This window comes from Delphinus delphis, chromosome 15, assembly GCF_949987515.2.
Source record: "Delphinus delphis chromosome 15, mDelDel1.2, whole genome shotgun sequence".
Taxonomy (NCBI): Eukaryota; Metazoa; Chordata; class Mammalia; order Artiodactyla; family Delphinidae; genus Delphinus; species Delphinus delphis.
The window spans coordinates 66028419-66056381 of NC_082697.1; the positions used below are offsets into that span (position 1 = coordinate 66028419).

A 27963-nucleotide genomic window follows, 5' to 3' on the forward strand; every position below is an offset into this window, starting at 1 on the left:
AAGTGGAAAGGAGGGGTATGCAAGGGAGAGGATGGGGGGTGAGGGGGTAACGGAAAAACACAAAACATTTGTCACCCTGTCCCACTTCCTATACAGGATACAGGCAAAGCTTCCAGCCCCATTACCTCAGGCACAGATGGTTATCGTTTATAGCAAAGGTGCATAGGAAGGCCTCCAGGTCTGAGCCCCTTAATTCCAGGGCTGTTAATGATTAAAGAGAAAGATGGGGGTGGGGAGGGAAATGAGGGCGGAGGGAGCTGGAGATTCACCCACCACCTCTCGCTTGGGCTCCTACCTCACGGCGCTTACAAGGGGCAGAGGACCAGAGTCTGCACTCCCTTCAGGGCAGCTCCGGCCCCCAGAACCCCAGGCCCTGGATTGAGGGGTGCTGGCGGTAGGGAGGAGGGACAGTAGGTAAGTTTTCTGAGCCCTGCGGCTGACACGCCACAGGCTCCCCTCACAGCCTCCTCTCTTCCAGCGGGACCAGTCCAGACAAGGCGCCGATTTCCACTCCTCCCCTTCCACCCCCCCTTTCTCGAAGGTACCCAACCCCCGCCCCTTCATCTCCCAATGCCTCCCCTTTTCCTCAACCCCCCCGCCTCAAACTCACAGCTGCTCCAGAGGTTCCTCCAGTCAAACCCTTTCTGGAAACGACGGCGGCCCGGCGGGTCCAAAACACCTACCATCCCCGCTCGCGTTTCCAGGCTCCCTACCCCCGCCGCCGCCGCCGCCGCCGCCGCCCCCGCCGCCGCCGCCTCTTCTTCCACCACTGCCGCCGCCTCCTCTTCATCTGCGGCCCACCGGCGGGGGCCGCCCCGAAGCCCCGCCCTCCCCATCGCCTCCTGCATCATCACTTCCGGTAACCCCGCAAGCCGCCCGCTCCAGGACGCGGAATAGGAGGAGGGCGGGTAGGGAAAGAGTGGCAGTTTGCGTCACGACGTACGCAAAGACGTACGAAGCCGTCGCCAAGTAAGGGCAAAGACCTAGCGACGCGGAGGGAGAGCTAGGAGGAGATGGACTGGACCAATTTTTGGCTGGGATGGGGGGAGAGAGGAGAACTAAAGGGAGAAAAGGAAAATAAGGAAAGGATGAACTTGGATATATTATGGCTGTACGGCGGAGCGTGGTCTAGAGTTTGAAGTTTAAGGAAGGCTCGAGCCTACCCTCGACCTGGGATGATGCTCCCACAGAGGTCCGTCCGGTGGTTTGGTACGGCCTGGCCCACCGGACCTGCCAGAGCTCAGTCGGCCGCAGCTCAGCTGGGCTCCCGGCGCCGCCTCCTCCCAGCCTGCGGTAGGCTGCCGGGCTTCTGTGGGTGGGGGAAGGCTGGACTGATGCAGCGTGAGTGTAGAGAATGGAGACGCTGACTCCTGGCGCGGGAGACTGGGGGAAGGGGTTGGCTCCCCAGGGGCAGGGATGGGGTGGGGTGGGCGGGGTGCGACGTTGCTAGGAGACGAGCCTGTGTGACCTCCCCCCCCGCCCCCCCAGCCTCGCGAGGGCGGCTCGGTGTCACCGCCGCTGGTCTCGGCAACTTGCTAAGGGAAGCGGCTCGAGGACCAGGAAGGGGAGCCCTGGTTTAGGAACGCTGAAATGCTGGTTTGGGGCCCATCTGAGACTTCTCAATCCTTTGGATTCCCGAATGTAAATGGGAGATTAGTAGGGGCAAATCCGGGGGCGAGAGGCGTCCAGCTGAGGAAGGTTGACACAGACGAGTCCCCTACACGATAGTGAGATTTTCTAAGATAATGAGAACCAGCTTCTTAAATCCCTCGGTCCGCCAAAGGCGTTGCTCCGTGACTTTTTATTCGAGTCCGGGAGAAAGTTAAAAAGTAAATCAGTAAGATATCAGCAAGTGAGAAATGCCCCAAAGGTAGTAGTATCAGGTGAAGTGGTAGAAGATGGGGGGAGGGCCACTCTAAATCGGATAAGTCTGTTCAGAGGAGGCCGGGTTTACAGAAATCCGAGAAAAGAGGGAAGCTAGGGAATGAGCTTTCTAGGTGGAGAAATGAACCAACGGGAAGGGATCTGAGGAAGGAAATGGCGAGAAGGCCATGTGCTTGCAGTAGAAAGGAAAGAGCCAGAGCCAGAGTGGTCTGTGATGGAGAAGTGGCAGGGCCTGATCAAGCATAGCCTTTTAGCTCAAGGTGAGGTTTAGCTGTTTTTTAAATGGAGGGTTTTAAGAAGGAGTGACCAGATCTGATTTACATTTTTAGAAAATCATTCTTGGCTACTGGATAGAGAAGGGTAGACGTAGTCAGACCTGCTAGGAGGCTGTTGCAGTAGGGCCAAGGGGGAGGTGACAGTAGTGTTGTATTCACGGTGGAAATGGAGAGAATTAAATTTGAAATGTACTCGGAAAGTCGAGCTTGCAGGACTTGCTGCCAAATTGGATGTGAAGTGTATGGGAAAGGAAGGAACCAAGGATGACTCCGCAGAGAAAATAGTTTGGAAGGCACTACTATTATTTTGAACATACTAGTTTTGATAAGTCTATTAATGGTCCAAGTAAAGATGTTGAGAAGTTAAATATACAAGTCAAGGGAAAACTGAGAGAGAATAAATGTAGCAGTTTATTCCTGGATCACCTAAGAAGAGGGTGCAGATAAAGAGGAAGGCCTCTAAACTCCTTGGGGCTCTTTACACGTAGAGATGATCCAGAGAAGGAAAAGCCAGCAGAGGAGACTCTTTACACACACAAAGCCTCCAAGATAGAAGGAGGCCCCGTAATATCCTTGAATAATGGGACCCACCCTCATAATCCTCAAGACTCATCCTCAGAGGCCTGGCTCAGATCTCTTTCCTCCTTTCCTCTGCCAGCTGTCAGTGCTTTTGGACTCCTGCTTAGGTGATTTGTGTTCATTATAGCAAACCTTACTTTGCTTATTAATTGTTTATAGGTCTGACTACCCTGTGAACTATTTCTTCTCTGTGCCCTGCTGACTCCTATTTCAGAGCCTTGCCCATGAACCCAACATATAGGAACACTGTGTCCATAATGTATCAACCATGGACTTCAACAGCTTCTGACAAAGGGGCATTTGTCCCCGCTGTTGCTGCCACCTCCACCACTAGATATGGTTGATTTCATAAACTCTAGAAAGGGTATCAGAAGAATAATCAGAAGGTCTGGGTTTCAGTCTTGCATCTCTACTGACCAACAGAATGGCCTTGAATAAGACCCTTTTCTTTGAGCTAGGGGTTGGCCTAGATTACAGATTACAAACTGGCAAGACAGATATTGCCTACAAATGTAGTTTGGCCCACAGATTGATTTAAATTACTTTTTAAAATTTACTTGCCAAATTTAAAAATCTGATTTTCGGCTTCATTTGAAAAATGAGACAATCTGGCAACACCAACTTGAGGTTCCTACAGAGCAACAGTCAGCTGGAGCCAATGAGATTCTTCTCCCTTCTTCTACCAGCCTAACCCCTGTGGGCATTTGATTTGCAATTTTTTGGTCTAGAGCTCTGCTGTCCATATGTAGCCACAAGCAACATGTAGCTATTTAAATTTAAATGAAATAAAATTTTAAAGGCAGTTCCTCAGATGTACTAACCGTATTTCAGGTGCCCAGTGCCAGTGGCTACCCTGTTGGACAGCGAAGATATAGAATATTTCCATCATTGAAGAACATTCTGTTGGTCATTGTTGGACTGGAGAAACTCGAAGGTACTCTGGTTGCTAATCATTCTGCGCACTAAAGATGGACAGTCAGTGCTCCTACTCTAAAGGAACTTTGTCTAGTAAAGAGCTCCCGTGCTTCTGCAGGTGGGGAAAGTTGCTTATTCAATAGGTGGAGGGTACTTGGAAACTGTCGTGAAGGCGGAGACCCCCGGTGCAGGGTGAGGGTTATATATCAGGTGGTTGGATCAAGGGTTAGGTGTATCTAATGTTATAACCAGAGCCCTTTTGTCTGTTTCTTAATCCAGTTTCTTAGGAAATTATCACAAAGAAGGGGTTTGAATGTTTTAATTTAAATGTTTTGTGTTCTCTTGACTTCCCTAGTTCCTATGAAGGGTTCACATCCTGAGTAGTTACAAACGAATGACTGGGGTTGATCTTCAAGCATTGACCAAGTTTTCACCCATTGCCAGCACATACACACAACACTCCAAACACACACCTCCTACTTCTGGTAACTTGTTCTCACTACCTCTTATTGACCCTTCCCTTGTCTTTGTCTCTTAAAATATGATGATAAGGAAACAGTTGCTTCCATTTCTTTTGAATTGAGAGACTGAAACTTGGTTTCCATTTGGAGTTTCTATCCCTGAGGGGGCAAATTGCTGTACATCTCTTGGATACAAGAGCCTGATTGGAGTTCCCCTTACAAGTGTGATCTTGTATGTGCTCCTGTGCTGATATATTGAGGATGAATATATGTGCCTTACATGATCTTATTTGGGATAGTTTAGAAATCTTTCAGACATAAATATTTTTGGTTTTTCCCTGTCTTCTGAAGATTTCCCATGTTACGGGGCCTAACCTAATTTATTTTCCTTTAGATAAAAATATGATATACCCTTTCCTCCCTGACCCGTATCTCTGACATACCATATTGTCAATTTCTGTGTAAAAAGATGCTGTTTCAGAGAATAGCCGCCGTATGATTAAGTACACCACACAAGCATATCCTGAGATATACAAAACAGTGTGTGGCATTACACTTCCCCTTTTGGATTCTAGTAACCAAAAACTGAATCCAGGTCAGGAAACAAGTCCATGGGGCGTGTGTGGGGTGGGGAGATGGGGGCACTTGGTTTAGCTTGAAGGTTATTCAATTTAGGTAAGATGATACTGTATAGGATATGGGAATGCATCAGAAAGTAAGGAAGGATAACGGATCTAGGAGAAAAGTGCACCGAAGGATAAGCAAGGAGTAAGAGATAAAGGAAGAAAAATAGGAAGGGAAGCTTGCTCATGCCCTTGGTGTTGGCACCTGCATTGTATTTCCAGTAAGAAGTCTGCTCTGTGGTCTGAAGATAAGCGATGCCTCGGGCAGGGTTATTTACTCATACTGAAGAACAATAGCTCTTTACTGTGCAGGGATTATTAATGATCAGAGGGAAACAGCTTTAGGAAAATCCATTACTGCCACAAAGCGATAATTTCACCAGCAGGCAGCAAAGTTTAGCAGAGATAAAAGAGGCCTCACTGTTCCTCCTTTATTTCCTCCTTTTCAGGTAACATTTGCCTTTGTTAACTTCCAATGCTAAGTGATTTACATGGATTATTATGAACAATCCGTAAAACAACTCTTTGAAGAAGGTTCTGTTGTTTCCTCATTTTAAGAAGCCGAGGCTCAGGAAGATTAATATCTTGCCTGATGTGGTGAAGTCAGGATTCAAACCCAGATCATTCCAGAGCCCATTAGTTCATTGTTTGTATTATATCTCCTGTCCTTTACATCTGTGGAAAAATTTTGAATGCCTAAAATCAAGGTAGTCATTCTCTATTCTGCTATCTGGGGTAAGAAAATCTGTTTGCTTTGACATTATAAGAATGCTTCAGTTCCCTGGAGGTTTTCCAAATGACAAAAGCTTTAAATTATCATTTTTTAGGTTGGTTTTGAACCCTCATCACTTGGTTGCAATGGACCTTATTCCCCCAAAGGATTGTTTTTAAGAAAAAAAATATCAAAAACTCATTTTTCTATATGTTTGATTCTAAGCTTCCTGGAAATATAGTATATCATTTCAGTCCTGTGGACAAACCCTAAGTGACCTTAAGAGAACTTAAGAGCGAGGGTTATGTAACAGCTGCGTATACTGCCCTAGATGGAAGTGAGAAGACTGCCTCGCTAAATAACACTTAATCTTCAATTCTCACCCTGACACCCACAGTGCCACTCTTGAAAACATCATTGTGAGGGTTAATTAGTAATTTTTAATGCTCTAGGGTCTTCTGTTGCGAAACCTGATGCAAATACCACTGCATATATCTCAGGATGAGAATGGTAATTACTGGTGATTATTCTGTGTGGGTAAATTTTTTCTTCTAACAAATGTATTTCAAGCTCCAACTCTGGGCCAGGCCTAGGAGTGTAATGGATGAGACAGGGTCCCAACCTGCTTCTCTCTCTCCCTCCCAAAACACACACAGTGGAGGAAGAACCATAAGTCAACAGAAAATTACAGTAGAGTAGAATGAACATTATGATAGGGGTATACACCAGAGCAGGGACGCTGACCCAGTGTGAAGAAGGCACCCCGTGAAAAGTGATGAAAGCCAAAGGATGAGAGTCACCAGTTAAGCAAAAAAAGAATATTTCAGTTGTATAGGTTGGGGCCTTCCATTTGGCAAAAAGAAGGAGTCCCAGATCTAAGAAGATAGGGCAGCAGGACACGGGATAGGTCACCACTGGTACACGGTGAACACATACAATGGATTTCACTGGGTGAGTTTCATTATCACCCTCCCCCAAAATCATAAAGTAGTTGGGAGAGAAATTTGACTACATTATATTCATTGGTTATGATTTTATAAATTTACACCTAAGGACAGATCTTGAAAGAATGGAGTCGCCTTCCACCTGGGGTTTGAAAGTCAGTTAATTTCCCTTGCCTTTTCTGTCCCTTGTTTGTACTGCAACACTTTTTCTTCAGTAGAAGGCAAAGCCTCATGGGAGTGCAACATTTGGAATTTTGACATTCCTGAGACCAGAGTCATACTTCTATAAATTTCATCTGAGGAAAGGGAATTTTCGTCTCTGCTTTTAAACTTCTAAGTGTTCATGCAGTGATGCTCTTTCCAAAGGTGAAAGAAACTGTTCCAAAGGTGGGGAAAAGGGTGAAGTGGATAAAGCCCCTGGTCCTGGCAAATCTTCCTGTAGGTCTCCTGCAAAACTAGATCTAGACATGCCAAGTATATAGACCCTTTCACTGTATTTTCATTCTCCACAGCAAGTGGAAGAGTGAGTGGGTGGTGCTTTTTTTTTTTTTTTCCTAGGAAATTGATCACTGCCTGTTTGGAGTCCCCATTACTGACTCCAAAATAAAAACAGGGAAAAGCTTTCAGTCAGGGAAATAATCATTCAGCTTTTTTGGCTCTTAATCCCAGTTCTCCTGTCAGTTAAGTAGCATTAGGCAAGACTCTTCACCATCTGCAAGACTGGTAGAATCACAAGTACTTATGATACAGTTTGAAATCCAGCATGTTTTTAAAAATGTAAATCAGACCATGATACTCTTACTTGCTTAAAACCTACCAATGTCTTCCTTTTGCTCTTAGACTACAAATCAAACTCCTTTCCAAGGCCTACTCTCTCAGCCTGTGCTGGATCCTGTCCACCTGTGGTCCCACTTCCCCCATAAGCTCTCAACTGTATTAACACTGAGGTTGGTTCCCACCTCATAGCCTTTGTTCCTGCTGTTCTTTCTTCCTGCATCACCTTCCCCTGAACTCTTCCCATTAATAGGTTCCTGAACACCATTCAAGACTCAGCTCAAATGTCACTGACCACCCAAAATAAAATAACCCCCACCTCTGCTCACTCATATCATATTACTGTTTCATTCCTTGAGAGCACATATAACCAAAATTATACAAAAATTTTTCTTGTATATCATCTGCCTCTGCCCCTAGGATATAAGCTCTAGGAGGACAGGGACCGTGGCTGCATGTTTATCACTGTATGCCTAGCCTGGCACATGGGCACTGAATAAATGTTGGATGGATGGATAGATGCTTGGGAGGAAAGAGTAAGACCTGCAGGGTAGTAGCACTGTAATGAGTGCTGGTATCTCTTATGTGATGTCAGCTCCTTTGGAGTGTCAGGGACAGGGTTGCTGCAGGGAACAGAAGAGCACAGCAGTCCAGTTAAGTGCACAGCCTCCTCTAAAGGTGCTGGTGTGTAACATCATTACTGAGGAAGGACAGTTGCAGGGGAGGGGCAGACGGTATATGGAAAACCTTATAAAAGGGTAATTGCAATTCAATCAGGGTGCAGAAAGATTGGTCTTTTGCTCTTTGTAGGAAAGGAATAGAATTTCGTTCCCATTGTCACAACTGGCTAAGCTCTTTAAAGCAATCAGCAGACATTCAACCACATTTACTGAGATTGAGCAGCCTATTTAGTGATTAAAAGTTGGGGCTCTGACTCCACACTATCTGGTTTTGAATCCTGGCTCCACCTCTTCCTCGCCACGTGACCTTGCTCAAGTTACTTAACCTCTTTTGGCATCAGGTACCTCCTTTGTAAAACAGGGTAATGTAGTATTTACCTTATAGAACTGTGCCGATTATGGGAGTTAATATATGTATGTAAAGTACCTAGGAAGCCTAGCACAGAGGAAGTGCAAGATAAATGTAGCTGTTACTGTTATTATTATCATTCTTATCCTTATTATTATTCCTTTAATGAGCAAAATGCGGTCCCTGCCCTCCAGGAATTCAGAGACTCTGGGAAGAAAAAGACAGTGAAACTGCAAAAGAACAATAGCTGGATGTGATAGAAGCAGAGAAAAAGGTGCTCCAGAGAAGCCTGAGAATAAACTGGTGTCTACAAGTTGAGGTGGCCAGCAGAAGACAGGCATTCTAAGTGAAAGTTTCAGCAGAACAAACACCACAGCAGGGTGCCTTATAGCTACAGTTCCCAGACTCAGGTTTTTGGGGACTCCACATCACAATTTCTGCTATTATTTACCTATGTTGTTTTGTTTTGTTTTGTTTTGTTTTTTGGCCACACTGCGCAGCATGCCGGATCTTACCCCGACCAGGGATTGAACCCCGTGCCCCTGCAGTGGGAGCGCAGCCTTAAGCACTGGACACCAGGGAAGTCCTACCTATGTTTTAAACCAGCTTAAAAGTTTCCGTAATATGTTTAAAGGTAGCTCTATATCACTACAAAATAGAAATCACTTTAAATCATGTGTTTGTTGGGCTATTAAAACACATTAAGGGAATCACACTAAGAAAATAAATATTTTCTTGTACATCAAAAATTACCTCCCCAACCAGTCTTTGGGACACTTGCTTTAAGGGAAACTTCTGACTATGACCTGAAGCCAAAATGGACCAGCAGCAATATTTGTCAGCCCTTTTTTAATGGTAGGCTGCACATGGTAGGCGCTTGGTAATGAGTTCTATCCTGGCACTGTGTTTATGCATGAAATACGATTTGAAGAAAAGAGCCCAGTTTCCAGTCACAATTCCTCCTAGGCACACTTCCCATCTCTTATCTTTCCTCATTCTGGGATTTGAGGGTTAAGGAAGTGAAAAGCAGAATTTGAAGAAATCTCAGTCTCAGAATAAAAGTTAGAAAACCTTAACTGTAAAAATTCTATAAGAACTGACTTCACAGGCAGTTGAGACTGAAGTTCAGTTGTGGCCCTCTAAACAATTTCATATTCCTGATGTCGACCATGGGAGAATCCCAGCAGACGCCACTGCATCAGGTCAACCCCTGAGACTAGGGAAGAAGAAGAAGGGCTGACTCGGCCTTTCATCAATAGTGAGAGGTCATTGATAGTTTTAGAGGAATAAATGTTGGTTTCAAGCCATCATACCATAGGGAGGAAGACTCTCAGGGAAAAGTCACGTTTCCTAAACAAGTTGCTTCCTGGGAATAAAGATATAAACCAAAAAGAAGAGAGCTTTTTAACATTTTTTAAATTTATATGGCTGATTTTGTTTCTAGAATCACAAGCTTTGTAACAACCACTTGCGAATAGTACATAATGGAGAACACAGCATTAGACTGTGGAAATCTTTTGGACTGAAACACAGTCTGGGTCACCTGATGTTGGAGAGGAAGACATCACTTATTTCCCTTTCAGGATTAGTTTTCAAAACACTTAAACGTTAAAGGGCTTTGAAAATGGTCTTATTAAATACCAATTGTTAGTGCTGCTTGTTACCTTAAATACCATATTTGCAGGGCGTGTGTATCAGCTTGTGGTACGTGATCAGTTATAGTTTGAAGCTGTGGTTCAGACAGTGGTAAAAACAAAGAAATGAAAGTCAGACTTTGGAGAAGGCTGCTGCTGTTTTAATATGCCATACTGCCTTCACTTTCCTTCTTAAGTGTCATGCAGTCAAGGAAGTTGCATCTGTTAATGACAGGGAAGTGAAGCAGTCATTAATAGAGGTTAGTCGAAGACTCTGTTCCTCACAGGAACTGACTCATGTATTTTCACATGAAACCATGGAGTTTTAGGGAGAGCCAGAAACTCAGAAACCTGTTTCCTTACCAGGAAGAACATCATCAATTCATCCGAGTTTTCATTACAGTTATAGCCACAATGCATGATGATCTCTTCTGGTTTGTATGAATTCCTTTCAAGCATTTTTTTCCTGTGAGGTATAATGGATATCAGAATGGATATCAGGTATGTCCTTTTAACTTTTGAATTGGGTGAAGTAGTGATTTCAAGCTTTTCATCCAATGGTTAAGCCTTGGTTCATTCCTCATTGCTTAAGAAAGGTCACCAGGGTCAGGATAAGTAAGAGGTGCAATCATACTCAAAAGAGACATTCTCTCTAAGGTGAATTCCTTGCAATTACTTAGAATTTCTAGATAAACACAGCTCCTTCCAGCTCCCATCTGCTTTCTTTAGCTGCCTAAATTCTCATAAGCTCAGGACCACTCTAAAGCATGCAGTCTCCATGTATTACCCCTGCCCCTTGGGTTGGAAATGGGTCTGTTCTCAAAGGGCAATGAGCAGCCTACTTCTCAACAGATGACCTGTTTGAGGAAAGCCCAGGACTCATAATGAGGTGTCCCAGTGCCTGGTCCTGCTACTCACTTGCTAAATCTGTCTTCCTTGTCTTCCCAGCCTGGTAATTTGTTAAGGGCAGTACAGTATTCACTCTCCTAAATTTGACTGATCACAATCCTCTAGTAGTGGGATTTTTTTTCATATCTTCTCTGAATTTCCTTTTTTTTAAATCAAGGTATACTTGATTTACAACATTATATTAGTTTCAGGTGTACAACATAATAGATATATATCACATCTTCTTTATCCATTCATATGTTGATGGACGCTTAGGTTGCTTCCCTATCTTGTCTGTTGTAAATAATGCTGCTATGAACACTGGGTGCGCTTATCTTTTTGAATTAGTGTTTTTTTTCAGATATGTACCCCAGGAGTGGAATTGCTAGATCATATGGTAATTCTATTTTTAGTTTTTTGAGGAACCTCCATACTGTTTTCCATAGTAGCTGCACCAAGTTGCATTCCCACCAACAGTTCCCTTTTCTCCACACCTCGCCAACATTTGTTATGTTCTTTTTGATGATAGCCATCTGACAGGTGTGAGGTGATATGATGGTTTTGATTTGCATCTCTCTGATGATTAGCGATGTTGAGCATCTTTTCATGTGACTGTTGGCCATCTCTGTGCCTTCTTTGGAAAAATGTCTATTCAGGTCTTCTGCCCATTTTTTAATCAGGTTGTTTTTTTGATGTTTAGTTATATGAGCTGTTTATATATTTTGCATGTTACCCCCTTATTGGTCATATCATTTGCAAACATTTTCTCCGATTCAGTAGGTTGTCTTTTCATTTTGTCAATGGTGTCCTTTTCTGTGAAAAAGCTTATTAGTTTACTTAGGTCCCATTTGTTTAGTTTTGCTTTTGTTTCCTTTGTCTTAGAAGACAAGTCAAAAAAAACTTGCTACGATTTATGTCAAAGACTGTTCTGCCTATGATTTCTCCTAAGAGTGTTATGGTTTTCAGTTCTATATTTAGGTCTTTAATCCATTTTGAGTTTATTTTTATAAATGATATATGATGCTATTTTGATAACTGTAGCTTGGTAGTATAGTCTAAAGTCAAGGAGCATGAAGCCTCCAGCTCTGTTCTTTCTGAAGATGCTTTGGTTATTCAGAGTCTTTTGTGTTTCCATACAAATTTTAAAATTATTTGTTCTAGTTCTGTGAAAAATGCCATTGGTATTTTGACAGGGATTGCACTGAATCTGTAGATTGCCTTGGGTGGTATGGTCATTTTAACAATGTTAATTCTTCCAATCCAAGAACATGGTATATCTTTTCATCTGTTTGCATCCTCTTCAGTTTCTTTCATCAGTGCCTTATAGTTTTCTGAGTACAGGTCTTTTACCTCCTTGGTAGGTTTATTCTGAGATAGTTTATTCTTTTTGATATGATGCTAAATAGGATTGTTTCCTTGATTTCTCTTTCTGATAGTTTGTTGTTAGTATAGACAAGTGCAACAGATTTCTATATATTAATTTTGTATCCCACAACACTACTGAACTTATTGATGAGCTCCAGTAGTTTTCTGGTGGCATCTTTAGAATTTTTTATGTATGGTTTCATGCCATCTGCACACAGTGACAGTTGTACTTCTTCCTTTCCAATTTGGATTCCTTTTATTTCTTTTGCTTCTCTGATTGCTGTGGCTAGGACTTCCAAAACTAGGTTGAATTAAAAAATTGGTGAAAGTGGGCTGCTTTCTGCTTTTCATCACTGAGTATGTTACCTGTGGGTTTGTCATATATGACCCTTATTATTTTGAGGGATGTCCCCTCTATGCTCACTTTCTGGGGAGTTTTTATCATAAATGGATGTTGAATTTTATTTTATTTTATTTTTTTCACTTTTTTTGGCCATGCCGTGCAGCATGCAGGATGTTAGTTCCCTGACCAGGGATCGAACCCATGCCCCCTGCAGTGGAAGCATGGAGTCTTAACCACTGGACCACGAGGGAAGTCCCAAATGCATGTTGAATTTTGTCAAAAGCTTTTTCTGCATCTATTGAGATGATCCTGTGATTTTTAATTTTTAATTTGTTGACATGGTGTATCACATTGACTGATTTGCAGATATTGAAATCCCACTTAGTCATGGTGTATGATCCTTTTGGTGTCTTGTTGGATTCGGTTTGCTAATAATTTGTTGAGGATTTTTGCATCTACGTTCATCAGTGACATTGGCCTGTAATTATCTTTTTTTGTGATATCTTTGTCTGTTTCTGATATCAGGGTGATGCTGGCCTCATAGAATAAGTTCAGAAGTGTTCCTTCCTGTGGAATTTTTTGGAATAGTTTGAGAAGGATAGGTGTTAACTCTTCTGTGAATGTTTGGTAGATTTCACCTGTGAAGCCCTCTGGTCCTGGATTTTTGTTTACTGGGAATTTTTAAATTACTGATTCAATTTCATTACTGGTAATTGGCCTGTTCATACTTTTTCTTTTTTTGAATTTTATTTATCTTTTTTATACAGCAGGTTCTTATTAGTTATCCATTTTATACGTATTAGTGTATAGATGTCAATCCCAATCTCCCAATTCATCCCACCACCACCACCCTCCTCTGCCGCTTTCGCCCCTTGGTGTCCACGTTTGTTCTCTACATATGTGTTTCTATTTCTGCCTTGCAAACTGGTTCATCTGTACTATTTTTCTGGATTCCACATATATGCGTTAATATACAACATTTGTTTTTCTTTTTCTGACTTACTTCACTCAATATCACAGTCTCTAGGTCCATCCACATCTCTACAAATGACCCAATTTCGTTCCTTTTTATGGCTGAGTAATATTCCATTGTATATATGTATGACATCTTCTTTATCCATTTGTCTGTCGATGGACATTTGGGTTGCTTCCATGACCTGGCTGTTGTAAATAGGGCTGCAGTGAACACTGGAGTGCATGTGTCTTTTTGAATTATGGTTTTCTCTGGGTATATGCCCAGTAGTGGGATTGTTGGGTCATATGGTAATTCTATTTTTAGTGGGGTTTTTTTTGAAGAAACTACAATTATTTTTACTGAAAAATGTGAAAGTGAAATATTATATTTATTGCCTTATTTTTTTAACATCTTTATTGGAGTATAATTGCTTTACAATGTTGTGTTAGTTTCTGTTGTACAACACAGTGAATCAGCTATACGTATCCCCATATCCCCTCCCTCTTGTGTCTCCCTCCCACCCTCCCTATCCCACCCCTCTAGGTGGTCACAAAGCACCAAGCTGATCTTCCTGTACTATGCGGCTGCTTCCCACTAGCTATTTTACATTTGGTAGTGTATATATGTCAGTGCCACCCTCTCACTTCGTCCCAGCTTACCCTTCCCCCTCCCTGTGTCCTCAAGTCCATTCTCTACGTCTGCATCTTTATTCCTGTCCTGCCCCTATGTTCTTCAGAACCTTTTTTTTTTTTTTTAGATTCCATATATATATGTTAGCATACGGTATTTGTTTTTCTCTTTCTAACTTACTTCACTCTGTATGACAGACTCTAGGTCCATCCACCTCACTACAGATAATTCAATTTTGTTTCTTTTTATAGCCGAGTAATATTCCATTGTGTATATGTGCCATATCCATTCATCTGTCAATGGACACTTAGGTTCTTCCATGTCCTGGCTATTGTAAATAGTGCTGCAGTGAACATTGTGGTGCATGACTCTTTTTGAATTATGGTTTTCTAAAGGTATATGCCCAGTAGTGGGATTGCTGGGTCATATGGTAATTCTATTTTTAGTTTTCTAAGGAACCTCCATACTGTTCTCCATAGTGGCTGTATCAATTTACATTCCCACCAACAGTTCAAGAGGGTTCCCTTTTCTCCACATCCTCTGCAGCATTTGTTGTTTGTAGATTTTCTGATGATGCCCATTCTAACCAGTGTGAGGTGATACCTCATTGTAGTTTTGATTTGCATTTCCCTAATAATTAGCGATGTTCAGCAGCTTTTCATGTGCCTCTTGACTATCTGTATGTCTTCTTTGGAGAAATGTCTGTTTAGGTCTTCTGCCCATTTTTTGATTGGGTTATTTGCATTTTTAATATTGAGCTGCATGAGCTGTTTATATATTTTGGAGATTAATCCTTTGCAAATATTTTCTCCCATCCTGAGGGTTGTCTTTTTGTATTGTTTATAGTTTCCTTTGCTGTGCAAAAGCTTTTAAGTTTCATTAGGTCCCATTTGTTTATTTTTGGTTTTGTTCTCATTACTGTAGGAGGTGGGTCAAAAAAGATCTTGCCGTGATTTATGTCAGAGTGTTCTGACTGTTTTCCTCTAAGAGTTTTTAGCGTCTGGTCTTATATTTAACTCTTTAATCCATTTTGAGTTTATTTTTGTGTGTGGTGTTAGGGACTGTTCTAATTTCATTCTTTTACATGTAGCCATCCAGTTTTCCCAACACCACTTATTGAAGAGACTGTCTTCTCTCCATTGTATATCCTTGCCTCCTTCATCATAGATTAGTTTACCACAGGTGCGTGGGTTTATCTCTGGGCTTTCTATCCTGTTCCTGTTCTATATTTCTGTTTTTGTGCCAGTACCATATTGTCTCAATGACTGTAGCTTTGTAGTATAGTCTGAAGTCAGGGAGTCTGATTCCTACAACTCTGTTTTTTTCCCTTAAGATTCCTTTGTCTATTCAGGGTCTTTTGTGTCTCCACACAAATTTTAAGATTTTTTGTTCTAGTTCTGTAAAAAATGCCACTGGTAATTTCATAGGGATTGCATTGAAATCCTAGATTGCTTTGGGTAGCATATTCATTTTCTCAATATTGATTCTTCCAGTCCAAGAACATGGTATATCTCTTCATCTGTTTGTGTCATCTTTGATTTCTTTCATCAATGTCTTATAGTTTCCTGAATACAGGTCTTTTGCCTCCTTAGGTAGGTTTATTCCTAGGTATTTTATTCTTTTTGTTGCAATGGTTAATGGGATTGTTTTCTTAATTTCTCTTTCTGATTTTTCATTGTTAGTGTATAGGAATGCAAGAGATTTCTGTGCATTAAGTTTGTATGCTGCAACTTTACCAAATTCATTGATTAGCTCTAGAAGTTTTCTGGTGGCATCTTTAAGATTATATATGTATAGTATCATGTCATCTGCAAACAGTGACAGTTTTACTTCTTTACCAATTCATATTCCTTTTATTTCTTTTTCTTCTCTTATTGCCATGGCTGGGACTTCCAAAACTATGTTGAATAATAGTGGACATCCTTGACTTGTTTCCGATCTTAGAGGAAATGCTTTCAGTTTATCACCATTGAGAATGATGGTTGCTGTGGGTTTGTCATATACGACCTTTATTATGTTGAGATAGGTTCCCTCTGTGCCCACTTTCTGGAGACTTTTATCATGAATCGGTGTTGAATTTTGTCAAATGCTTTTTCTGCATCTATTGAGATGATCATATGGTTTTTATTCTTCAATTTGTTAATATGGTGTATCACATTGATTGATTTGCATGTATTGAAGAATCCTTGCATCCCTGGGATAAATCCCACTTGATCATGGTGTATGATCCTTTTTTTTTTTTTTTTTTTTTTTGCGGTACGTGGGCCTCTCACCGTTGTGGCCTCTTCCGTTGCGGAGCACAGGCTCCGGACGCGCAGGCTCAGCGGCCATGGCTCACGGGCCCAGCCTCTCCGGGGCATGTGGGATCCTCCCAGACCGGGGCACGAACCCGTGTCCCCTGCATCGGCAGGCGGACTCTCAATCACTGTGCCACCAGGGAAGCCCCTATGATCCTTTTAATCATTGTTGCATTCAGTTTGCTAGCATTTTGTTGAGGATATTTGCATCTATATTCATCAGTGATATTGGTCTGTAATTTTCTTTTTTTGTAGTATCTTTGACTGGTTTTGGTCTCAGGGTGATGGTGGCCTTGTAGAATGAGTTTGGGAGTGTTCCTTCCTCTGCAGTTTTTTGGAAGAGTTTGAGAAGGATGGGTGTGAGGTCTTCTCTAAATGTTTGATAAAATTCACCTGTGAAGCCATCTGGTCCTGGACTTTTGTTTGTTGGGAGATTTTTAATCACAGTTTCAATTTCATTACTTGTGATTGGTCTGTTCATTTTTTCTATTTCTTCCTGGTTCGGTCTTGGAAGGTATACCTTTCTAAGAATTTGTCCATTTCTTCCAGGTTGTCCACTTTATTTGCATAGAGTTGCTTGTAGTACTCTCTTATGATGCTTTGTATTTCTGTAGTGTCCATTGTAACTTCTCCTTTTTCATTTCTAATGTTATTGATTTGAGTCCTCTCCCTCATTTTCTTGATGAGTCTGGCTAAAGGTTTATCAATTTTGTGTTTTTTCTCAGAGAACCAGCTTTTAGTTGTATTGATCTTTGCTGTTGTTTTCTTTGCTTCTATTTCATTTATTTCTGCTCTGATCTTTATGATTTCTTTCCTTCCACTAACTTTGGGTTTTGTTTGTTTTACTTTCTCTGGTTCCTTTAGGTGTAAGGTTAGATTGTTTATTTGAGATTTTTCTTGTTTCTTGAGGTAGGATTGTACTGCTATAAACTTTCCTCTTAGAACTGCTTTTGTTGCATCCCGTAAGTTTTGGATCGTTGTGTTTCGTTGTCATTTGTTTCTAGGCATTGTTTTGATTTCCTCTATGATTTCTTCAGTGATCTCCTGGTTATTTAATAATGTATTGTTTAGCGTCCACGTGTTTGTGTTTTTTACGTTTTATTTCCCTGTAATTTATTTCTAATCTCATAGCATTGTGGTTGGAAAAGATGCTTGATATGATTTCAATTTTCTTAAATTTACCAAGACTTGATTTGTGACCCAAAATGTGATCTATCCTGGAGAATGTTCCATGTGCACTTGAGAAGAAAATGTTATCTGCAGTTTTTGGATGGAATGTCCTATAAGTATCAATTAAATCTATCTGGTCTATTGTGTCATTTAAAGCTTCTGTTTCCTTATTAATTTTCTGTCTGGATGATCTGTCCATTGGTGTAAGTGAGGTGTTAAAGCCCCCCACTATTGTGTTACTGTCGATTTCCTCTTTTATGGCTGTTAACACTCGTATTGAGGTGCTCCGATGTTGGGTGCGTGTGTATCTATAATTGTTTTATCTTCTTCTTGGATTGATCCCTTGATCATTATGTAGTGTCCTTCCTTGTCTCTTGTAAGACTCTTTATTTTAAAGTCTACTTTGTCTGATATGAGTATTGCTACTCCAGCTTTCTTTTGATTTCCATTTGCATGGAATGTCTTTTTCCATCCCCTCACTTTCAGTCTGTATGTGTCCCTAGGTCTGAAGTGGGTCTCTTGTTGACAGCATATATATGGATCTTCTTTTTGTACCCAATCAGTACCCAAAAAAGACACAGAGCCTGTGTCTTTTTTTTTTTTTTTTTTGCGGTACGCAGGCCTCTCACCGTTGTGGCCTCTCCCGTTGCGGAGCAGAGGCTCCGGACACACAGTCTCAGCGGCCATGGCTCACGGGCCCAGCCGCTCCGCGGCATGTGGGATCTTCCCGGACCGGGGCATGAACCCGTGTCCCCTGCATTGGCAGGCGGACTTTCAACCACAGTGCCACCAGGGAATCCCCAGCCTGTGTCTTTTTGTTGGAGCATTTAATCCATTCACATGTAAGGTAAATATCGATATGTATGTTCCTATTGCCACTTTCTTAATTGTTTTAGGTTTTTTTTTGTAGGTCCTTTTCTTCCCTTGTGTTTCCCACTTAGAGAAGTTCCTTTAGCATTTGTTGTAGAGCTGGTTTGGTGGTGCTGAATTCTCTTAGCTTTTGCTTGTCTGTAAAGCTTTTGATTTCTCCATTGAATCTGAATGAGATCCTTGCCAGTAGAGTAATCTTGGTTGTATGTTCTTCCCTTTCATCACTTTAAATATATCGTGCCACTCCCTTCTGGCTTGTAGAGTTTCGTCTGAGTAATCAGCTGTTAACTTTATGGGAGTTCCCTTGTATGTTGTCATTTTTCCCTTGTTTTAATAATTTTTCTTTAATTTTTGTCTATTTGATTACTACATGTCTCGGCATGTTTCTCCTTGGGTTTATCCTGCCTGGGACTCTCTGCACTTCCTGGACTTGGGTGGCTATTTCCTTTCCCATGTTAGGGAAGTTTTCAACTGTAATCTCTTCAAATATTTCCTCGGGTCCTTTCCCTCTCTCTTTTCCTTCTGGGACCTCTATAATGCTAATGTTAGTGTGTTTAATGTTGTCCCAGAGGTCTCTTATGCTGTCTTCAGTTCTTTTAATTCTTTTTTCTTTATTCTGTTCTGCGGCAGTGAATTCCACCATTCTGTCTTCCAGGTCACTTATCCGTTCTTCTGCCTCAGTTGTTCTGCTATTGATTCCTTCTAGTCTATTTTTTTAAATTTTTATTATTGTAATGTTCATCTCTGTTTGTTTGTTCTTTAATTCTTCTAGGTCTTTGTTAAACATTTCCTGCATCTTCTGGATCTCTGCCTCTATTCTGTTTCCGAGGTCCTGGATCATCTTCACTATCATTATTCTGAATTCTTTTTCTGGAAGGTTGCCTATCTCCACTTCATTTAGCTGTTTTTCTGGGGTTTTATCTTATTCCTTCATCTGGTATATAGTCCTCTGCCTTTTCATTTTGTCTGTCTTTCTGAGAATGTGGTTTACATCCTCCAGGCTGCAGGATTGCAGATCTTCTTGCTTCTGGTGGATGAGGCTATCTAAGAGGCTTGTGCAACCTTCCTGATGGGAGGGACTAGTGGTGGGTACAGCTGGGTGTTGCTCTGGTGGGCAGAGCTCAGTAAAACTTTAATCCGCTTGTCTGCTGATGGGTGGGGCTGAGTTCCCTCCCTGTTGGTTGTTTGGCCTGAGGAGACCCAGCACTGGAGCCTACAGGCTCTTTGATGGGGCTAATGGTGGACTCTGGGAGGGCTCACGCCAAGGAGTACTTCCCAGAACTTCCGCTGCTAATGTTCTTGTCCTTGGGGTGAGCCACAGCTGTCCCCCACCTCTGCAGGAGACCCTCCAACACAAGCAGGTAGGTCTGGTTCAGTCTCCTATTGGGTCACTGCTCCTTTCCCCAGGTCCTGATGCTGACACTACATTGTGTGTGCCCTCCAAGAGTGGAGTCTCTTTTTCCCCCAGTCCTGTTGAAGTCCTGCAGTCAAATCCCGGGGATCTTCAGTCATCAGAGAGATTTTCAGTTGTACTTATTATACAGTTCTTATGTGGACAAGGAAGTAGACCAACAATTTTGAGAAATATTTTCGACAAGGTTATGATGAACTAAAAAACAGTTTGCAACCTGACAAACTCTGGGTGGAATTGAGCCTGCAGATTCATTTTATGTTTGGTACTCACATTTTCAAAAATAAGGAATTACTGTCTTTTTTGAAGTTTCATATTTTAAAAATCTCGACTGCCACCTATTGTTAAGCTATCAGGAAATCTGGCACCCTTAGGCCCTCAATTCTACATGACAGCAGCTGGCTGGGGCAGAGTAGCAACTGTCCCCTTTCAAGGGGGTACATCTTCTCTAGTTGGCCACTGTCCCCACCCAGCCGGTTTTCCTCATTTTGTTACCTGCCAGGCTCCAGAGGCACTTGAGTTTGCAATCCCTGCATTAAACTCAAGTTCACACTTAACTAGAAAATTCAGTTACTCAAAATGTGGCTTCTCCTATGCACTCAGGTTAGTGATGTAATTTTACCAGAATATACACTAAAAGCATCATTCCTAAGATATTCTGGCAAAGAATATACTGGTTTAAAGAACACTAAATGTGCATTTTGGTTTTGTCATGGTCATAAAAGTGGCCATCATGGCAAACAGCAAGGCTGAGCGACCTTTAACCATGGGATGACGTACAAGGCCATCTCGGAGACGCTGGTATTCATAATAACACCGTTCTGGCAATGCCAGCAAACAGATCTGTTCAGAAAGAGCAGTTATTTCTAGACTAATTAAAGAGCTTGATTTTTAAAAATGTACAGCTGCCTCCCTGCCTACTGTCAAATTGAATTTTTATGCAAATTTTTCCTCTTCTATTTTGGTGGGTCGGAAGATGACAACGGCAACACGACAAGAAGTTCTTGGCCTCTACCGCAGAATTTTCAGGCTTGCGAGGAAATGGCAGGCTGCATCAGGGCAGATGGAAGACACCATTAAAGAGAAACAGTACATATTAAATGAAGCCAGAACACTGTTTCAGAAAAACAAAAATGTAAGTAGGTTCTAGCTGGAGACTGCAAGGAGGAGAGCAATTTCTTGTGGTGCTTGTTCATTTCTTCTCTGTCCTAAAGTTGAGAGGACTGAGCAGCACAAGTCAGAGTGACGGAGTGTGGAGCAGGAAGGGGCAGAGGCACAGCCTAGCGGGCTTGCCCAACCCGGGCTTCTCTCTTCGCTCTTGGCAGGTCTCAGTCCAGCGGGTAAGTGGCTCAGCATCTTCAGAAGAGCCCATGAGCCAGGTGACCTGAGTCAGGCCAGTGAGAATTTTCAGGGTAGGATAGGTTCCTCACACGCTGTGCCTATTGTCAGCCACTCCCACAGGAGGTGCGCAGTTAAATTTGGTTTTTTTTTTCAATTCATAAGCTATTCAGAGCCTCCAAGTATAAACCCATTCAGAGGGAAGAGAACAGGTTTAAGATGGGGTTCCCTTCATAACTTGGCTTTGAACTCAAGCCTCTGGCTAGCAGAGAGACTTTGCTCTTTGGGACCTCAAAATTGGGTAAAATAGTGCCTCCATTTGCTAGTTGAACCCAGACACCAGGGAGCCAAAAACCATTCCAGGAGGCTTGACTCGACAAACCATAAAGCATCTAGCTGTCAGCTCCTTAGGAAGACTGCCTGGCCCTAAGCATGGAAGGAGGCTTTCAGCTCCTGACTTTTCTTGCCTCTTTCTCATTGATCTCATGGATTCAGCACTGTCACTGTTCACTTCGTGAAACTTCCTGACAATTTACTCTCTTTACTTTTCCCTCTCTGACCCCATCTCAGTCTCCTTTTCTGCCCTGTCTTCTTCACACACACTCCTACCAGCTGTAAGCGTCCTCTGAAGGTCAGCCCTCTGCCCTGAGAGGCCCAGGCACCATGGTTCCAGATCCCATATCTTGACCTGTCATCAGCCACCTGCAGGAACTCACCACAAGCATAGTAGCCCAAAGCAGAACTCATCTTTCCACAAGAACACCTCCCCTTCCCAGCTTTCCCATTTCTGTCATAGCTCCTGCCACTATTTTGTGACCCATTGCTCTCATTCTTTCATTCAGCAAGTAGCTGACTGTCTACCATGTTCCAAACACCAGACTAGACATCAGGGATATAACTGAGCAAAACTGAGACAGGGTCCCTGAAAGATGTTTCAGAGTTAGATAGAAATGTAAAATTACAATTGGGGTAGTGCTATACAAGAAACCGTCTCGATCTACAATATCCTTCCCTTCTCATAATCCCTGAAGTCTCCCTGCTTTTAATACCAACCTGCTTGTGGGCTTTTTCTGCTCTTACCATAGACCATGCATACCACATCAGAGTGTATGTACCCCCTAAGGTCCTGAAATAGTCCTTTGAGGAATAGAAGTAAAATATTGTAAGTGCTGTTTCTATTTATTTTTATCGCTCTTTTAATAATGTCTATTATATATATATTTATAATGGAATTATTACTATATTTAATAAACTTATAAATACACATATGGGGCTCAGAAATTTTTTTTTTTTTTGGCCACACTGTGTGGCTCGTGGGATCTTAGTTCCCTGACCAGGGATTGAACCCAGGCCACAGCAGTGAAAGTGCCAAGTCCTAACCACTGGACCACCAGGGAATTCTCAGGGCTCAGAAACTTTTTATTGAAAGAAGTATATGATCAAAAATTTTGCAGACCACTGAGCTATACCTACTCCTAATTAGTTGGTGATATTCTCTTTTTTTTTTCTTGTTTGTTTCATTTATGTTGGTATGGTCTCCGTAACCAGATTGTCAGTTCCTTGAGCACATAGACAGTTTCTTATCCTTTTCTAGTATATGTCATGGGCCCTGCCTTGTGGTTGTCACTAAATTACTGAGCATTTACAAATACTTTGATTCAGTTGATCTTCTCCAGGAAGTCTTCCTCAAGTTCTCTGCCCTCACCCGACCCCATGATGGCCAGCTACTCCGCTATATAGGAATCTAGATAGCAGTCTGTAGCAGTCATTGCCCTTGTTGATTATATACCATTGCGTCAGAGTTGTTCTGCCAAGGTAATATCCTTGATAGTTGAAGGCAGGGACCATGACCTCACAGTGTCTAGTCTGGTGCTGGGGATATCATAGTAGTATGTGCCCAGTAAACCTTTGCAGGTTCACTCACCTAACTACTGCCCAAGACCCTTTGGGTTTTCAGTTAAGGCAATAATAATCCTTCATTTGCCTCTGCTTGAATTGGCCCAATGTGTTGTGAGCCAGAGGGAGGCGGTGTATTTGCCAGTGGTGAAGCCCGCGTGCCTAGAGCCTGTGCGCCGCAACAAGAGAAGCCACCACAATGAGAAGCCTGCATGCCTGAACGAAGAGTGGCTGCTGCTTGCCGCAACTAGAGAAAGCCCGTGTGCAGCAACGGAGACCCAACACAGCCAAAAATAAATAAAATAAATAAATTTATAAAATACTGGGACTTCCCTGGTGGCGCAGTGGTTGAGAGTCCACCTGCTGACGCAGGGGACACGGGTTCGTGCCCCGGTCCGGGAGGATCCCACATGCCGCGGAGCGGCTGGGCCCGTGAGCCATGGCCGCTGAGCCTGCGCGTCCGGAGCCTGTGCTCTGCAACGGGAGAGGCCACAACGGTGAGAGGCCCGCGTAACCAAAAAAAAAAAAAAAAAAAAGCTGGTGGTGGTTATTATTATTGTTACTACTACTACTTTAGATAATCGGTGAAGATAACCACTTTTTTTTCCAAACATAATACCATACGGATTAAAAATAAAACTTTTTTAGAGCAGTTTTAGGTTTACAACCAAATCAAGCGGGAGGTACAGAGATTTCCCAAACACCCCCTACCATCAAACATACTGAGCCTCCCCATCATCAACAGGATTAAAAAAATTTAACTCCATAAAGTTTCCCGGGGCTTCCCTGGTGGCGCAGTGGCTGAGAGTCCGCCTGCCGATGCAGGGGACGCGGGTTCGTGCCCCGGTCCGGGAGGATCCCACATGCCGCGGAGCGGCTGGGCCCGTGAGCCATGGCCGCTGAGCCTGTGCGTCCGGAGCCTGTGCTCCGCAACGGGAGAGGCCACAACGGTGAGAGGCCCGCGTACCACAAATAAATAAATAAATAAATAAAATAAAATACATACTTGTTTTACCATGTATTAGAAAGAAAACAGTATCAGATAATTTTGCAAGTACTGTGCTTAGAGAGTCCACTTAAAGAAAAAGTTTAATATTAGTATAGGTAGTTGTGGATATGGCAGAATCATGCAGGCAGCCTCTGAATGACTGATTTGGAGAACTCTACCCCAACTTGTTCAAATGGACAGCTGGAGCCCCAGAAGCCCTCAGCCCCCTTAACCACATCTTTATTAGGGGTTTCTTTCTTCCTAATCCCTCACGTAGACATAAGTAGTCTCTTGTAACCTCACTTGCTATAAGTGCTTAATAATAACCCAAAGGTATCTCATTAATTGGTCTAAATCCTAATGCGCAAATGAGAACATGGAAATCTACTCCCAAGGTGGACATCAGAGCAATAGCTTCTGAGAAATACAGAGGTCAGAAAGCTGAGCCTCTGTCCCAAGGGACTCAGCTGTGGTTCTTTCTATGTGTTGCAGTTTCTGGAACTTTACTCCAAGAGGTACCATAGGACAGAATGCCCTTGGAATTTCCAAGCCACGATGGCCCAGACTTCACTGTGGGTGTCATCTGGGGCTGATGCAATCCCAGCTCTGCTTTGAGGCCCACTTACAAACTCTTAGCAGAGGCATGTGTTGACTCATTTTCCATCCTCGGAATGAAACGGTTTCTCCCCTTCTCCTACCTGGCTTTCTGTTTTTCAGAATGAACTTTTCATTCCTTTACTTGAAATTGGACTACCACAATTTAACTGTTTTGAAATTTCAAATGTCATTTCTTTTCCTCACTAATGAGCAAGACAGTTTACAGCTCAAAATAGAAGGTGGATCATTCTCCAATGTCTTACTCGGGGTTTCTAGACAGCACTTGCTGATAATTGGGTTACTTGGAAGTAACTTGATCAACAAGGGGAGGATATGAAGAAGCACTGTTGTTCATTGTTGGTGGGAATATAATTTATGGATTGCTCTTAGGAATGTAAATCGGTACAGCCTCTTAGAGGGTAATTTGAATCTACAGGGAATATCTGTGAGAATTAAAAAAGCATGAACCCTTTAACCTAGCAGTTCTCTCTCTAGGAAATGATCTTTCAAATATATTTGCATGTGAGCCAAAAAAAGTTTTAGAGGGATCCACTGTTTATAATGGCAAAAGATTGGAAATAACCTAAATGTCCATCAGTAGAAGATTGGTTAAATTATAATACAGCCTTATGCTGGAATCTTGTGCAGCTGTTAAAAAGAATGAGGCAGCTCTGTATGTGTAAATACAGAAGGAGCTTCAAGTTGTTAGTGAAAAGGCAAAGGTTCAGAACTTTCATTTTTATAAGTAGAAATGCTAAGTTTACAGAGGTATACTTATATATGCATAGAATATCCCTGGAAGAACAAACAAGAAACTTCTGATAATTGTTGTCTCTGAGAAGGGGAACTGTGGAGACAGGAAGAAGAGGGAGACTTTGTTTTACATTATATCCTTTTGTATTATTTGAATTATTTTTACCATGTGCTTGTATTATCTACCTCAATAATTTTTAAAAGTTAAATCCATGGGAAATTTTATGCTAAATTGCTTTTGATTTTTTAAATTACCAATATTTAATTTAGTGGCTAATGAACTGAAAAAAGTTTAAGAAAATGTGTACCTATACTTTATGTAGCATTGGAAAGATGCTAACAATCTCACCTATTTTTTCCCTTTTAATAGCTTACAGACACAGACCTGATTAAACAGTGTATAGATGAGTGCACAGCCAGGATTGAAATTGGACTACATTACCAGATTCCTTATCCAAGGCCAGTAAGTGTGACTCCAGTTAACATGTGGTGTGTACTTATCCTTGTCAACCCAGTTATTTCCAAGAATGTGTACCAAGAGGGCTAGTGTTTGCTGAGAAGTCTAGAGCTACCGTAGCAGGCATGTTGGAAATAAGCTACCCTTGCGTGGCCACCAGCCCATCACAACAGACTAAAATGTCAATGAATGCCTGATTTCTCCTACTTGAACAACTTTCCCTTATATGGAAGGGAAAGCCAGCTCACATTTACATAGCTTTCTCTTCTGACTTTCACCTTTTTTATGGAAATATTTTTATTTTCCTTATTGTAAAACACAGGTTTATTGTTAAAGAAAGAATAAAATTCAAATATTGAAGGAATGCATAAGGTAGAAAGTGAAAATTGTCAAAAATTCTCACCCTGTGGAAATGACCGCTATAACTGTTGAGTTGGACCATATGAAATCGCCAGTATTCTACTCTTGACCTACAAAAACAGCAATTTTATATTGTATTTGCTCAGCCTAACAGTTTGGTAATATATCCTTTTAGTCTTTTTTTCTATACTCACGTACGTACATGTTCTTAAAGTATATGGGACCCTAGGCATACTGTTTATCGCCTATTTATTTTATTTCCTCTCTTTTGGATATCTTTTAAAATGGATGCATTGTATCCTATTGTAAGAATATGCCATAATTTAACCAGCACCCACCCTTTCACTAGACATTTATGTTGGTCCCAGTTTTCCACTATGCAAAGAACATCTTTGTGTATACACTTTTTTCCTCACCTTCTTTGGACTCTCATCTCACTGTGTGATCTGTGGTTTTTTCCTCCGTGCAGGAAATATGGCAAAGAAGAGCACAAGCTTTGGAATCATACAGATCTGGGTTTAAACCCTGGTTCTATCACTTAGTGTATAATCTTGAGCAAGTTATTTAACCTGAACCTCCATTTTCTCATCTGTGAATATTAGAATAATAATTCTCTATGAGATTATATTGAGGATTAATGTGTATAAGGACTATAAGGAGTCATGAGTCAGTACAGAGTTAGCACTTAGCAGAGAGCATGGTACTTAGTAAATCTTCAGTGAATATAAGCTGCTGTAATGAATATAATTCTTAATATTATTATTATTATTCAGATTCATCTACCTCCTATGGGCCTTGCCCCACTACGAGGCCGGGGACTTCGAAGCCAGGAGAAATTGAGGAAATTTGCCAAACCAGTATATCTCAAGTCTCACGATGAAGTTTCCTAACCCAGAAAAAAAGTTTTTTTCTGAGAATGATGAGCCAACTAGGTCTTAAATGTAACAGACAACAAAGCTCTTCTTGATTGGGAGCAAAAATCCAAATATCTTCTTAAAACCTTCAAAATACTGGTACTCACCCCATGGCGTGTGCTCACACATCACTACAGTTTGTCAGGATCTTGCTGCCTGAGTGGACAGCACTAACCCTAGAGGTCATGGACCTTATATCCTCACTGAAGCATCATCTGGAAACAAGACTAAGGCCTGTGGGCAGAAGACTGAAAGGTGACAAAGCTCTTCAAGGGAATGCCGATCACCACACGTGCCAGCTGATATGAAGAAATTAGCCAGTTGCTGGAAGTTCTCATGGCTACTATTAAACTATATACCACCCCTCAGAATATTTTTAGGCTTTTTTTTTTTCAAGTTATAGATTTGCTTAAAAGTGGGTTTTTGTGTGTGCTTTGTTGTCTTCTGACACTTCCAATTTCCACATAAACAACTCCCCTTAAAAAGCGCATCATTGGATCAATCGTGGTTTTTCACTGAAATTTTATATGAGACCCATCTCTGCCCCAGACATACACATACACAAAAGTTCATGTCTTAGGTAAATGCATATGTTTAGTTTGTCTTAAAGCCTATAATTACTTTGGATACACTTAGGATCTGAAAGGCTCACTAGAAACTCATACTGCATTCATTATGAGAATTTTACATTAACATAATTAGGAAGTACAAGAGCTAAGCTGGCTTTCAAATTATATCCAGACTGAAATGGGACAAGTAGAGATCAAAACATAAAGGACTTACACCCCTGCATGTGTGGATACAGGTGAGATTCCCATGGCAGTTCATTTGTATGTCAGCGTCCTTCCCTCTTACCTCCAAAGGGGCTGGGTAATCACCAATAAAGAAAAATCTCTAGTGA

At 41.8% G+C, this 27963-nt stretch overlaps 3 protein-coding genes across 12 annotated transcripts in view; 2 read left to right on the forward strand and 1 right to left on the reverse strand.

Moving 5' to 3' along the window:
- DCUN1D3 (defective in cullin neddylation 1 domain containing 3) overlaps positions 1-738 on the reverse strand; it is a 35959-nt gene extending 35221 nt beyond the window's left edge. For 3 of the 4 annotated variants that reach the window (XM_060031868.1, XM_060031864.1, XM_060031865.1), the window contains exon 1: positions 611-738. The gene's annotated coding sequence lies outside the window, so the exon portion shown is untranslated. Of the gene's footprint in view, positions 1-295; positions 411-610 lie in introns of those variants that run through there. The other variant, XM_060031869.1, reaches the window with a different exon arrangement.
- Positions 1-20762, forward strand: part of REXO5 (RNA exonuclease 5) — a 105411-nt gene extending 84649 nt beyond the window's left edge. Inside the window, exon 20 of the transcript XR_009522146.1 lies at positions 20736-20762. The gene's annotated coding sequence lies outside the window, so the exon portion shown is untranslated. The remainder of the gene's footprint in view (positions 1-20735) is intronic.
- LYRM1 (LYR motif containing 1) lies at positions 316-27954 on the forward strand. Of its 7 annotated transcripts, none has more exons than XM_060031872.1 (5): positions 1220-1293; positions 3570-3672; positions 20736-20894; positions 25702-25794; positions 26922-27954. In XM_060031872.1, exons 3-5 carry the CDS (start codon positions 20736-20738, stop codon positions 27036-27038), a joined length of 369 nt encoding a protein of 122 aa, XP_059887855.1. In that variant the 5' UTR covers positions 1220-1293; positions 3570-3672; the 3' UTR covers positions 27039-27954. The 7 variants fall into 7 exon arrangements, with proteins under 7 accessions (XP_059887860.1, XP_059887854.1, XP_059887855.1 ...); XM_060031873.1 differs by lacking the exon at positions 1220-1293 and adding an exon at positions 2831-2845; XM_060031874.1 differs by lacking the exons at positions 1220-1293; positions 3570-3672 and adding exons at positions 8697-8830; positions 19689-19709.
- Positions 27955-27963: the final 9 nt, after the last annotated feature.